General features: G+C 43.0%; 2 protein-coding genes across 4 annotated transcripts in view; one reads left to right on the plus strand and one right to left on the minus strand.

Moving 5' to 3' along the window:
- LOC110973984 (E3 ubiquitin-protein ligase HUWE1-like) overlaps positions 1–10,314 on the minus strand; it is a 75,737-nt gene extending 65,423 nt beyond the window's left edge. For all 3 annotated transcript variants that reach the window (XM_087135650.1, XM_087135649.1, XM_087135648.1), the window contains exons 1-5: positions 10,237–10,314; positions 8,600–8,683; positions 8,061–8,153; positions 7,199–7,405; positions 6,252–6,325 (exon numbers count right to left, since the gene is read on the minus strand). In XM_087135650.1, the coding sequence (XP_086991776.1) occupies positions 6,252–6,325; positions 7,199–7,405; positions 8,061–8,153; positions 8,600–8,644 (419 nt within the window). In that variant the 5' untranslated portion in view covers positions 8,645–8,683; positions 10,237–10,314. The remainder of the gene's footprint in view (positions 1–6,251; positions 6,326–7,198; positions 7,406–8,060; positions 8,154–8,599; positions 8,684–10,236) is intronic.
- A 1,935-nt stretch (positions 10,315–12,249) lies between these two features.
- Positions 12,250–14,441, plus strand: LOC110973982 (beta-2 adrenergic receptor-like). Its single transcript, XM_022225255.2, has one exon. It carries the CDS (start codon positions 13,437–13,439, stop codon positions 14,439–14,441), a length of 1,005 nt encoding a protein of 334 aa, XP_022080947.2. The 5' UTR covers positions 12,250–13,436.
- The last annotated feature ends 179 nt before the right edge of the window (positions 14,442–14,620 follow it).

Consider the following 14,620-nt stretch of genomic DNA (forward strand, 5'->3'; position numbering starts at 1 on the left):
CTCAAAATGCAGCAGTCATCAAAAAGAAATACTGACATGTTTTGACAGAATATTTTGCCCTAGTGTTGTTCCATGCCCATCTGTACAAACAGTGCGCAGGCAAAAGGCCTAGTAACATCTTACACCAGAGCACTGCACAGTACCACATCTATTCCCACAGGGAGTGTGTAGATATTGCATTTAACATATTTAACATGAGCAGAAAAACTGGTCATGCAGGTGATCCAAAAGATGAGAGGAAATGCCTGCTATCGACCTTTTACTCAGCATCACTTTACACTGCATCAAACTCAACTTAATAAATACACGTAAGAAAGACTCAACATTTACTGGCCAAATCCGACAAAAAAATTTGTGACCCAACTGTGATAAAATGTGTTGAGAGCTGCCCGAGACTCTTCCGAGGCCGTTTGGAGACTCTTGCACATGGTAAAACAGGACTTTTCCACATTTTCTCATCCCATGCTACAGGTGTATGCCACACTGCGTGATCCACCCAAACATGGAGCTCACTTTGCTCAAGATTTCTAATACAAACTAAATGAAAAAACATCCTCAAAATATGGACTCAAAACTTTGTTTTTTGGATCCGCTCAAACAGCTGTCAAAATTTGTTTCTCAAAGTCTTCATGTACTTCCAATGTACAATACATGTGTTTTGCTCGGTCTAAAAAAACCAAAACAACATTTTTTAAGGAAAGTCACATTCCGAGGTTTTAACAAGTTGGGAAGCGAAACCCACTGAATTATTTCAGTCTCAAAGGCAATGTTGAAGTGCAAGAATACCAAACTAATCGTCAGATGTCCATGGCCTGTATGCATACAGTATCTCAAATGTACGGACTGTACAAAGTAGAAGACAAAAACAGTTACTTGTGACTCAGGTGAATTAATAAACAGTGACTTCACTGACTTGAATTATATAGAAAAAGAGGTGTGTACACCAGGATAATTACTTGAGACTTAACAACGGTGACTTCAGCCTGCATGAAAACTGACTAGTTTTTAAGACCAGTATAGGGTTTAATAAGCGATATCCTGTGCCAAGGGGCCCAGAGGAATCGTACCGCGACTAGCGACTAGCAATGCACACGTTCTCTACTCAGCATGGAGTTTATAAATAGAACTGCTTCCAAGTTAATTGACTTGTACACAACCTTGTCCGGGGGGGGGGTTTCCATTTTAAACATCTCTTCCAAAGTAGCCCCATGAGGCACATTCTTCCCGCAGCCTGATTTCCCACAGCAGAGGCCAGCAATGTTTACATCATTCAAGCACTTGCTGTCAAATATGAAGCCAATCTCACCTCACAAGCAATGTCTGTTTTGACTGTATTAATGTGCTTTGCACTTAAAATATGACGCCTTCAGAAATTGCAAGGATACCGTACTAATGGGACATACATTGTACATTAATGTATCATGTACAGAGACCCTGATTTTGAGTGCACATATTGACAACCAACTTTGTTTTACGTGGCCCGGCAAACCCAGCAGGAAGTTCACTTTTGGCCAGCAACAGCATTTGCCTCAAAATGCACATTTCTCCGAATACTGTTTGAAAGCGAGAGACCATGTATAAAGTACATGTAGTAATATTTATCATCAGACATTGCAATGAATCCACAGTAGCTGTATGTGACTTTTCAACTCCATGTGAATTACCCTGTCAAACTGTGAAATAGAAAAAGAAAAGGTTCAAACTGTCATAACCTTTGTGACTGGATTGGCTATGCCACAACGGCAAGTACGTCTTCATATTTAATATGACGTACTTCTGGCAACATTTCAACACGAGTACCAATGTGACCCGCTCTGCAAAAAAGGGTAATAAGTTGTGCAATTCCAAAATATGTTACAGCCTGTTCTATTTGGAGAGGGCAAAATGTCTTCAAAATGTGAATTTTTGTTTTTTTCCTCTATTAGCTTGTATAACATTTATGTTTTCAGAATTTGTGACTACAAACATGGATACTGATGAATAAAGATGAAAAATTGATCGTTCAATAGGAAATCCTACATAGCATTGTATTTCCAAGTGCTACACTTTCTGAGCTCCTTCTTGAAAAGTGCTTTTATTGAATCCAAAAATGTGGACATACAAACGTCTAAATATCTCGGGAACGCAGTGCACTACAGGGGTCATTCATAAATCAAATTGTAGCTTTTGATGTACTCAATCCAGCCATATCAAAAACTGATAACCTGTCTCTGGCGACTTATTACCCATTTTTCTAGAGCCGGTCACAAATTAGTTGACCCCTCTGTATTTACAGCGCATCAGTTTCATCACGCCTAATGCCTGTACTGTTGACATGTGTACCAGCATTTTCTTGATCATGTTCCCTACATTAGGGATGATGATGAAAGATGAGCGGTGTGCATTGGCAGTAGGTAAGCACTGATCATAGTGCAGAAATGTACATAAATGTGTCACAGACAGGCAATGAAAAAACAAGACTATACATGCACCAGCTCGCATTAGTCACTTTCTGTATGAGACTGCAGGGCCGATTTCACGAAACTCATCTTATCTTGAAACTTATCTTAGGGCTTAAGATGAGTCCGAAGTCTAAGATTGATCTTTGCTAAGAAGGGTTCCGAAATCGATTTCACCAAATCCATCTTAAGAAAGATGGGTCGTAACAAGAAATTTGGAGGCTGTTTCATGTTTCTTTGTACCCTTTTACAAAAACAGTCGTTGCAAATATACATGTACATGTAGGGAAAGCCAAAATACAGACGTGTGGGAAAGCAGTTGACTCACATGTATGTTTCCAATCATTTTGATAATTCCATTTTAAAATGACAAGTAGGTTTTCCCGTACCATTAGATATTGGAGCATTTCATTTTAATTGAAAGTACCTTTTTGTAAATGATAACACTTTTCAAGTCTGTCCCTGCCAGCTAGTTTTCATCCCACAAAACTGTTTCTGAAATAGTTAGGACTTGTTGAAAGCATCCTAAAGTTTAGTGAAATTGATCCTAAGATGAGTTGTAAGATAAAATAAGATACCCTTCTTAACCACTTCCTGCCGGGGATTCCGGTACCGGACATGTATGCTTTATATGCGTGGCCGGGGTCTCCGAAGTCAGACAATGGTAACTGGGCCTTGTAACAAAAGACTGTACTCGAAACAAAAGACCAGGCTGCTGGGCATTACCGACATTTTTTCACTCTCAAAAGTAGAGATAATCCAGCCTTGTTTTGAAACAGTATACCACGGTTTGGGGCATTTAGAGCGAGCGGATTACCACCGGGGGCAAAAGCATTCCACCATCACAGGGATGAGCCACACAGCACCTCTGCATGCTAATCTGGCCCCTATTGAAAAGAGGTCAGCAGCATACTGTGCCAAGTTCGTGAACAAAAGAAAGTTACATAACACCGCACACTCTGGGCTCTTTTTACAAGGCTGCAGGCCTGACTGAAATACTCAGGCGTCAACAGATTTTGTTTGTCAGGCTAGAGTGGCCACAAGACAGTCCTTCGTTTGGATGTAAGCGTCCCGTAAATGAAGATAGGAATTTTTAAAGAATTTTGAAAACAATAAAAAATGATAAATATCCCGCCCCAGCATCATCAACATTGACAACTGCCACCGGCAGCAAGTGATTAAGACACGTCTTAACGTTTCATGAAATCGGCCCCTGGTCACTTCGCTGCTGACAAAAACAGGTACATGTATGCACGTCCAAAGCCTTGCTGGTCAAGGCATACATCACAAGACATGTTTTATCTCCTTGCCAGTGGGGGCGATTCACTGCAGGACATTTCTTCCATTACTCTGCCTAAATCTAGGACTTGGCAAATTTGCAGACCTATTTGTGCCAGTTTATACGTAAACATGTATACAGGGTGACATGTCCCATGCAAAGTAACAATTGTTAGGGTTCTTTCTTAATTAATTTCTGCATTGAAAAGAGAAGAAAACAGCTGCGATCTACGTGCAACATAATTGAGAGAAGGGTAAAACTTTTGTTTATTAACTTCTAGGTTTGACTATAACTGACACTGCATAATAAAATATACATGTACACCATTAGCACATTTTTACTATTCTCATTAACATGTACATAAATGTACAGTGTACGTGTACATGCACATGTACATGTACTGTCCACCAACCAGACACCTACATGTACAGTGCCTGTTCCACCCCAACTATAGCTGGGCCCGTCCCAACTAGAGTGCTGTAGTTGGGCCAGCCCAACTACAGCACCGAGGTCCAGGGTGCACGTGTCCAGCACATGCCAAAGTCACATTCATTGTTTACAGTGTCATGTCATCGATGAAGTGCCATATGATAGATGAATCGTGTCAAGTGTAAGATGCATAAACCTGGATAAGGTTGAGGAAATTTCTATAGAAGTTGGTCAACAATAGTTGGGCCAGCCCAACTGCAGCACTACTGTTGGGACTGTTCCCGACTACAGTTGGGACAGACGCTGTAGTCTGAGCGTGACACGCCTGTATGGTCTCTAACTCTAGTGCTTTCATTTTTCTTCAATGACAGGTAATCAAAGCAGACATCTTTGTATAGGAATGAAATTTAAGGGCTACAATTTCAATGGCAGTTGCTGTCTTTGTAAATCATACAGAAGGTCCCTTCAAATATCAACTGGACTGTAATATACCGGTACATTTGAAAGCTGGATGGAATATTGAGGGAGTGTTCTTTCTTGCTCATTTCAGGCTGCAAATTAAGGGGCCTCAATTTTATGCAAACGGTCACAGCTACACGCTACTCATTATAATCATCGACTACAGTCACTTCTACTAATCCTATCTACATTCTCAATCGACGCCCCTGCAATAACAGTGGGGTCAGTCGTGTACAGGGGTCCCAGACAATGGACAGGGGCTGTAATTAGATCGGACAGGATGGCAGGCCATTCTGACAGCCAAAGGAAACGTAATACCTTCGACATATATCCCATTCTCATTTCGCCAGGCGCCTCCTGAATTATTCCATTCAGCCGGCACGGGTGCACAATGACGAGGGATTGGTACGTTCTGACATTTAAAGGGCCAACGACACCCAAAACTCACTGGGGAAAAGCTGTCACTTTGATTTATTTTCTTTCTTGGTTCTTAAGGCCGCCATTTGTAATCTGACATTTAAGCACTAATTAGACAAATTAGTAATACACGAAGTGGCAAGTATTTTAAACTGGTGCGGGAAAGAGTACAGAGGAACTGTAAGCTAGCCGTCTTCAAGTCAGTTTGGAGAAACGGTCAATTCTTTGAGGGATTGTGTTTTTAGATTTTTAACACCTAAATAATTTCTCCCATTACATGTAAAAACCTCAAAACCTCCAAAGTGTTTTTGCTAACGGCCTGCAGAGTTACGTAACATGTTAACACTATGCTGTAGAATCATGGCACATGATGAGCACTTCAAAATAGTTTGGGGGTATACAAGAGGTCTAATGTGATATAACGTTGCTGTGCCTGTACAGTCCTGAACACTGCACACCCAGGGGTCTGGTTCGAACACAAAAATGGGATTGTTTCAATCTCAAAAGACTTGATTCATTTTCTTTTCATGGGTAAGGATTATGATTTGAAGCTGTCACATGAGAAACCCCTTCCCTTGGGCACAAAAGACACGGAAGGAATTTCTAGAGTACCCCCATGTGCGACATGCGATGCAACGCAATGTCTGCAGTGACAGGCGCATACAAGCGTTATAAATGAACAAAGGCCAAACTACAAGCCCGGGCGATTACCGAGTTCAGGGGACAATAGGCCCCTGTACTGATGACCCTACACATACTGTTTACTTCTGTGCCTTCCTATGGTGCTCAGTGGACCGTACACCCCCCCGCTGGCTCCATAGGAAAGTGCACATGTAAACAAAGTGTGCCGCCGTCAGTACACAGGGACTAAACCCCACAATGTTATTGGTCCCCACAATGTCCATGTTTTGGCACGAGTACAGTGTCCACAACTGAGGAACAAGTATATGCGCCCAGCCAAATCTTTGTGCATGCACTAAATCTCTCCATAACAGACCAAAGCCTCGTACAAGTTTTGTGAGTCAGGTTCCTGAGTATCTATTGGACTCTCTCCCCTTCCAAATTGGGACGGCCGGCTTTAATACACTTGCGGCTTCCATGCGCTTAACAACCAACAATCTGAACAACTGCTTTTCCAGTCTCTTATCAATTTTGTTTGAGAAATTCCACGGCGCCAATTTCCTCAATAGTTAGCCAAACTGTTTACGTAAAACTGACGAGCCGCTTACCTGAACACGTAGACCAGGTTGAGTACAGCGAGAACGGTGTTGAGGTCTGAGGATGACAGCAACGTTGTCAGATGCTGCAAGGAAACGTTGAAAACATTCAAAGAGAGAATGAAAATGATTCAAAAAGTGCCTGTTATGATTTGAATCTGATATCATGTCCCAGATCATAAAAGTATGATCTGATATCAGTCATTTTCCGAGCACTTTTGGTACTGATCAAACCGAAAGCATAGGAAATGTCGTGGTAAAAGTCCCCAAAAATGAAATTCCGCCAGTATTTTTACTCCCACTTTTGTGCTCACTTACTGCATTTAAACTATGAGACTGCATATTAATGTGACTTTAGTGCATGAACATGTGTATGTCTGATCAAAGATTGATAACGGCTGACCCAAGCTGATCTCGCTAGTAAAGTTTTTTCTCTGACAATTTCTTTGGCCTGATTTGACGCACTGATGTCTGTTTACTCTCTAAGCCTTTTCCATTAAGATTCTTTCAGAATCCAAGTCATGGAGGTTTCACATCCAGCTCATCATGGGGTAGGTAAGACCAAAGAGAACTGGTGACTTTCCAATACACAGAACGCACATTATCCCTGCCCGTTCCATAGCTATCCCAGAATGCCTTGTGCTGCACCGACCGATATTTTCTCAGGACAGCAGGTTCTGTGGATTGCCTTCTCTTTGAACCACTTCAAGGCAAGACTTATAGTTGGTTGGGGGAGAAAAGAAGCTTCCTACCCAACCTTTTCCATTCAACTGACACAAGCCATTTACGATGCATGCAATATTGCGCATCTCATTCACAACTTCCAAACCAATCTTACTGCAGCATCTCCATCAGTAACCCCCCCACACTTATACTTTAGAGCTCAAGGCTTCAACCACTCTCCGCCGAATAAGGCATTTCACCTGGATCCACCGATCCGCTGGCCCAATGCCACTTACTTCGATGGAATTGTAGAGATGCCTGGAGAAGCTGTGCTCGATGAGCAGCGCGGTGAAGTTCAGGACGCTGTGGACCAGCTGCTTGAGCGGGGCGTGACCGGGCAGGTCCAGCGCCAGGTGCCAGGGGCAGTCGGGCGTGGTCCGGCAGCCGTCCTCCAGGACCGAATCAAACCGGTCCAGGACATCCACCCAGTGGAACAGTTCACACTGCAATAAAGGGAGGGACGGAGTGGGTAGTGTTACCCATGGCTGTCCAGTAACGGCAGTTAGTTCCCGCCCCCCGGGCACTGACAAGCCATTCCCACTGACAAGCTCTACCCTAAGTCTGTGTCCCCTCTCCATTTCCTCTGCCCATGCCTCTCCACAAAGAATCTGTTACCCTTACACGATCTACTGTAAACCTCTGCGATTGAAAGCACCTGTGTGTCCTTCAAAGCACCAGCGTATTTTAGAAAGACCGATGCATTTTGGAATAAATCAGCTTGGATTAGCAGTATTAACCTATAAAGGGCTAGGTGCTTTACGGATGCCCAGCTCTGATTTCGTACTTAAATACTATGTCATGTGCAATGCCTCCTGACTAAGTATTTTAAAGTAACAATTCTATGTTTCTGAGCTGAAACATTTTAGTTTACAATCTCTACCTAATGTTCTGATTTACAAAAACATTGAACCTCAGGTACATCCATAAATTCAGCACTGCAGTTAAAGCCAATGGACTGGCTTTGCAGCATCCTTTCAACTCCGCATAGACAGTATAACTGTTTCATGCGCTAACAAGTCTCCCGAAGCCTCATGTGTTACAGGATACAACTGGGGAAGATCGAGGGGAGGAACCGAGCAGTGGTGTGTCTGCGGTTACCTTGCCGTGATTCCATGTGTTGATGTGCGCAAGCTCGGCGCTGAGATCGGCACATGACTTCAGCTTCTCAATGAGGGCCTTGCAGTCACTGGGCTGAAATTATAAGAGCAAGTAAATGTTTCATCTGTAAAGTACATGTAAACCTTTTCCTGACCAAAAAAAAGTAACGACAGCCCAGCAAGGTAATTGGGCCAACAACGTACAAAAATAAATTTTATTTGGAGTAAATGCACTGCTCAACTTGTTACTGTCTTTGTGCACATTTTCATTAGGTGACATTGGCCACTGAGGATATTTTTCATGTTGGACCATAATTAGGGGCTTGGGTTGTACCAAAAGGTGGTGCCTCCTGAAACAAAGCTTTGGTTTCCGTCAAAGCTTTGTGATTCATCAAACAGAGAAGTGTTGCCCAATAATCTGAAAACCAATAAACTGAGGAAGGGACGTATTAACACTTGGTGTCAAGACGGCACCAATTTGCTGCAATCAAACGTATGTATTTCTGGCCTACAAATCATCCAAAGAAGTACAGGTATTACCACTTCTGAAGAGCTCTTCTTGAGCTTGCTGCGGTCGACTTTCATGATGAGTTCCGTTCATCAAGTATCAACCGCGAAGAAAACCTGCACAAAGAGCCAAAACACCAGTTCATTGTGAACACATAAACATGGGAAGTTGACAAGCCTGAGCTACTGAACCTTATTTTAACAGTGTTACGTGTACACCAGTGACGGGTTCCAGCTGGCACATCTTAATAACTTGTGTTTCACTTAAAAAGAATACATTTTGAAGCAATAAATGTGTACTTTTTCATGCAGCACCAAATACAGAAGCCAAGTACATTAAGTTGTGGCTTATGACGAGTGTATGGCCCCACACAACAGTCCATTAACCCTAACCCCCTTGGGGTGTATGTAAAATCGTATTGAAATTGGAGGATTTGGGAGTATTAGGGTTAATCAGAATATCAGTGCACATACCACAGGAAAAATGATCTTGTACATTTACTTTAAAATAAACTTCGGTCCATTTAACATGTACAAGCATGGCAGCAAATTTCTTCCAGAAATTTCTCAGTAAGGAGGTGCATTGAAAACATGTTATCTAGCAGCTACTGCTCCTTTTGTGTTCAGAAAGTGAGCCCAAACAGTGGTAACCGTGTAATCGCCAGGTTCCTAATTTTGCCAATTATTGTCAAGTCTGATTGGTTTTCACAGCAAGTGGCGAAACAAGGGGCCTGGCGACTCATGGACATTAATTGCTTTCCCAAACTGGACCAATACGTACATGAATTTGACCGACTTTTGCCCTCTTCCCTGGTTCCCCTTCTTTTTACTGCACATGGCAGTAGGACCATGGGTTCAACGGCATAAAACTTTTTCACATTTCACGTGCACATGCTCAGAAGATTTTAAGAGAGGGGAGCAAATTCATAACAACAAAGTTGGATAACGTTTAGCGAATGGATGCTCACATTCACAATTCTTATTGTTGTAGACAATTTGTTCCCTTCTACTAGGCTCTAGCTTTGTTCACTTAAGCCTACTCGGGCAGAGGCACTAAAATCAACATGGCGACGGAGCGGGAAATTGGCTTTAGGCCTAGACCTATCTGGCCCCTGATCAGGTCAATTATGGGGCTCACCAGCTAATGTGTTCCAAAAGTTTACACTTGCAGAGATGAGTAAATATGGCAAATTTGGAATGGAACAATGGGAAATGGAAGTTTTCAAATAAGAAGCCAACATAGGCTAACCAGATACACTGTAATTTGTAGGCCTAGTCCTATACCGGTGATATTGGTCATGGCTACCGACAAGACGTTATTCACATGGTACAACTGACATTATTTACGTGTCAACATTTGGTTAAGTTCGACGCTTTGACAAGACCACACTTTGTCATCGTTACAATAATACAAAGTCAAGTCGTGTAATTCAACATATCAACCGACACTCGACAGAGATGACGATGACCGACCGACGTGACCATCATGACCATGCTCAAAATCAAAGCAACACCCAACGCTAAACTTTTCTAGTAAATTGAAATAGGGTCCATTGTAGAATGACACTTCCGTCATCCTTAGAAGATAATTTTTTTCTGGAAAATCTTCACGAGCCAAATTACTCGAAATCATCCTTGAATTTACGAAAATTGAATAAAGAAACACTCACATGCAATAAGAACTGTCGCCATTTTACTCGTGCAAGTCCGATAATGTCCCGGATGAACGATTCCGTACATCTCGTCTCAAGAGGGCGCAAACACAATAAGAAGGGCTGATAAGTGCTTCTGTGTCTGAAAATGTGGCTGCGGCTAATGGCTACGGTAACTTCCCCCTATATTAGACTAGTATTGACAGTCGCAGCCAATTCACTGGGACACCGCCTTTTTCCAGCTTCAGCCGGCGTATGCCAGTGGATAAAGGGGGGGGGGGGCGCACCCAGGCAACTGTTTGGGGATGCACATATACTTTCTTGAGGAGACTATCTTCATGCCTCGTGGAAGCTTTTCCTGTTGAAATGTCTGGCTTAACTTCCCTTTGAAAAAAGAAATCCTCAAAAAATACGATTACAGCCTTTAAACAACTGGGGTTTCTCCGTATTGTAAAAAAGAAATTGCCGCTCGAGTGTGTACACTCCTCAGGAAATGTTGTTGAAATAACTATTTTTCACTGTTATTTTTATGGTCTCGCATTTGCGTTTCCGTATGCATAAAAACAAGTTGAGGATACAACATAGTGATAATAGCGACTCCTTTTTTCCAAAATAATACAAACATAGCTAAAGATGAGGGCGCACTTGATAACTTTACCTAGGCTATTTTGTCTGTGGTTGCACTACACCAACTACGTGCCCATAGAAAAAGGTGCAAAATCAGACAGAAATATCGCTCCTAGGCCTTGATGAATCTCGGAAAATCGAAGAGGTTGGCCTCCGCTTTTTCACTGGAAATTCAAGATTATGGCCAGAAGATCACTTTTCGTTTCAATTTTATGGGGACTAGCCAAGTAAAAATTTTTTATTGGCCTTTCCCTTAAGATACCCCCAAATAGTAGTAAAATTGTGCTCTCAGCTCTGAATGTAGCCGCCCGCCTCTATCCAAAATAGAAGAAATACCCCGAACTGGAAGCTATCAGTCTCAAATTCTGGATGTATAGAAATATTTCTATGATCCCTCCTGATTATGCCACGTCTTATTATAAAACCCCCTTGGGATTTCAATGAGCTCGCGCGCAGAACTACAACGATTTGGTGGAATGCACCCCTAGGCTGGAATCATTATTTATTGGAACGTATTATGATTAATCTTAATATTATCCTTGCATCGCTGTTCTTTATGCCTTCCAGGTCAAAACCTGTCATTTGAATCACTTTCAATAAAACAACACTAAATAACACTTTTAAAAAACTGCTAAAATCATATTTAGGGTCCCTCTGTTCTCAATGGTCCTAGTGTGAGCTGTTTCCGCTTTTCACAATCTTGATAGAATAGTCAAACAATGGAAATCCCGGATTTCCATCTACATCTGTGGTACGCCTGCCTATCGGTAGGCATATTGTATTGAGGGTACTTTGCCAAATACTCCGACTTTGTCCAGTTCTTGAACTGAAATGAGTTCAATAGCCTAGTCTCAAGCACTTTCACATTAGAAATCAACATGGAGTCATTAGCTTTGATTTGAGAGGTGGATGAGCTTTCTGTCATCCACTTCTACATTCAAACCCCTTAGCCTTTTCTGCATTCAAACCACTAGTCCGGATCCCCCACAACTCCAATGAAGGCCCTGTGGGGTCGAAAATTCTGCACCTTAGCAAACCGGTGAGCACTGTGTTTTCTTACTTTGCCCCTACATTAATGAAAAAATGGGCTCTCTTGCGCAGTTTTCGCTAACCCTACTCCTAAAGGCCGACAGTTGCATAATAGTTGGATTCAGAACCCGCCGACTCCAATTAATGTCATTTTAGAGAGAAAAAAGGTAAAAACAAAAACCGACATCATTCTTTAGTGGTTTGAAAAAAGGGACTTATTTTTCCTGTCGACCCTAGATAAGTTAACTGTAAGGGGCAATGGAACTTTAGACTTTGATTTTATCTAGTTTTTTTTCTACCTATGCAAAATTTCACGATTATAATTAAATAAGAAAGTCACTAGAATCGACCAAAGTTTAACGGTAGAGTAAAAATGTTGTGTATTTTATTATAGAAACCATCAAACGTCGCACAGAAATAGAACAAAATAGTACAAACAATACTGGATACTGAGACACTGTAGATCTAATCCAGGTTGGCTGTGGCATGCAAGCATCATTAGAAAAGTGCTGAGTCATGCTGAGTCGGCACTTCCTTTGGAATGCGTTCTCTCAAGCATTATGCAGAATCTCCTTTCTGAAATGTTTCGATTTGTGTAATTGGATGCGGAATGGCATAGATGAAACATTAAGATGTTTACTGGATAGCCCTTTTGTTTCCTCATTATCCTTGGACAACTTCGCCCTTGGGGTTCATGCCACGGACATCCTTCCTATCCCTTGTCCACTACAGAACGCACGCCAGCCCCCCAACCCCCTTTTCATTCTTTCGAGCATATATACGACCCAACATGATATGCTGAAGATGTTATCCTATTCACGTGTCTGTTATGATGCATTATTGACAGCCTTTGAACATGGCCCTTAAATTTGCTCGAAAAGCTCATTATCAGCGACAGGTGGTCGGAACGGGCAGGTGGAGATTGGGATGGAGTTACCGTGGACTCCGGAGCGAGGACCATGGTAGAGCCTCTGCTCGTTCTCTAAAACTAAATGGCATCACTGGCCTGATTGGTTTTAACTGGAACGCCGTCGGGACTTGTCCGTGGTAAAAGTTTAAAGAATAATCCAGTCACCCTAAAAACTATAAGCGGGCAGGGAAATTAAAATACACCTTTTGGGCTTTCAGGATTGAAAGAGGCTGTCAACAATCATGATTAACGCCCACAAAATTCATCGGTCACATGCCCCTTTCGAGTCGTGCAGCTTTCACTCAGATGAGTTTCCATGGAAGTCGGTGTCGGCTAATATCTAAGTAAAACAAGGCGTACCATTGCGTGGTTTTTGGTAATTAAAGCCATGTAGGGTCACAATCACGTAATCCCTACTCTTGATGAAAACTGCAACGTGTTGTTATTGCAATTGGTAGGCACGACGCTCTTCATTACACTGTCACTTCCGGCTTCTTCGTTTATTTGTACCGCCCAAGATCTTTCTGCCTATGATATATGGCATTCAAGACTCTGCAGCACAAACGAACGGCAGTTCAAATAGTTTACCAAGGTATCGTTGGAGATCTGTGACATTGGTGGACGTTGAAATCGAGTTACCGGAGCGATTACCATGGCTGAGCCCCTGCTTGCCCTCCGCATTATCAAGACGATCATTGGTGTGATTGGCCTGATCGGCAACGCCACTGTAGCCACCGTTATCTGCAAGGTGAAGATCATGCACACACTGACCAATGCTTTCATCTGCAACCAGGCCGTGGTGGACTTCCTCGGCTCTCTTTTCCTGATCCTAACCAGCAACACCTCAGCCCCTGACCCCTTTCTGGACGCCTCAGACAACCGGATAGCATGCCACCTCTGGCTGTTCAATCTATTCCTCTGGGCCTGCTTCACTTCCTCCACCTTCAACCTGCTGTCGGTCTCCTGCGAGCGGTACGTAGCTATTGTGTACCCGTTCAAATATGTCACTTTATACTCCAAAAAGTCTGTGGGAGGTATAATGGTGGTCATCTGGCTGTCGGGATTCATTCTTAACGGGGCCTATGAGGCAGCATTGAACACCTATAGAAATGGTCAGTGTTTCAACTCAGACGGCTCCCTAGAGCTGGGAATAGTTTTCATCGTGGTCAAATTTTTCATCCCAGCGATCTTCATGTTGTTCGTTTACTCGCACATGACAGTAGAACTGAAGATAAGCGCCAATCGCATCGGTGCCATCGCCCCAACAGTGTCGGCCAGCGTGAATTCGACCCCGGCAGTCCCAGGTGGCGGCGCGATTGCGGCCCACTCAGAAAACGCCGAGCAGTCGCTGCTTCGGGCCCGCCGCAACGTCTTCAAGACCCTCCTGCTCGTGTTCGTCATCTTCCTGGTGTGTTGGACCCCAAATCAGGTCATTTTCTTCATGTTTAACTTTGGCTGGAAACTGGACTTCACCGGGGCCATTTACATCATTTCTGTTTCCCTCGTGGCAATCAATTCCTGCGTGAATCCCTTCATCTACGCGTTCAAGTACAGGCAGTTTAGACGAGCATTTCTCTCTCTTGTCGGAAGAAGAAGAAGCCAGGACAAAGATGGTACGGGGCCACTTAAGAATCAAGTGACCACCGGAAAAGATTGACTACATTTTTGGCCGCCACCAGAGCTCTCAGTCTCCTCCGTCTTCCACCCTGCAGAGGTCGATCACAATAAATGGTTGCTGACCAGTTTGACCCTAAAATTACCTGTTTGGGAGATCAATGTGTGCGCTATCCGCATACTGACGGTAAGCTTGTAGCTTATCCCTTCTGGTAATGGGAT

The sequence above is a fragment of the Acanthaster planci genome, linkage group LG04, assembly GCF_054643075.1.
Source record: "Acanthaster planci isolate LZ-2023a linkage group LG04, COTS_SCS, whole genome shotgun sequence".
In the NCBI taxonomy this organism is placed as follows: domain Eukaryota; kingdom Metazoa; phylum Echinodermata; class Asteroidea; order Valvatida; family Acanthasteridae; genus Acanthaster; species Acanthaster planci.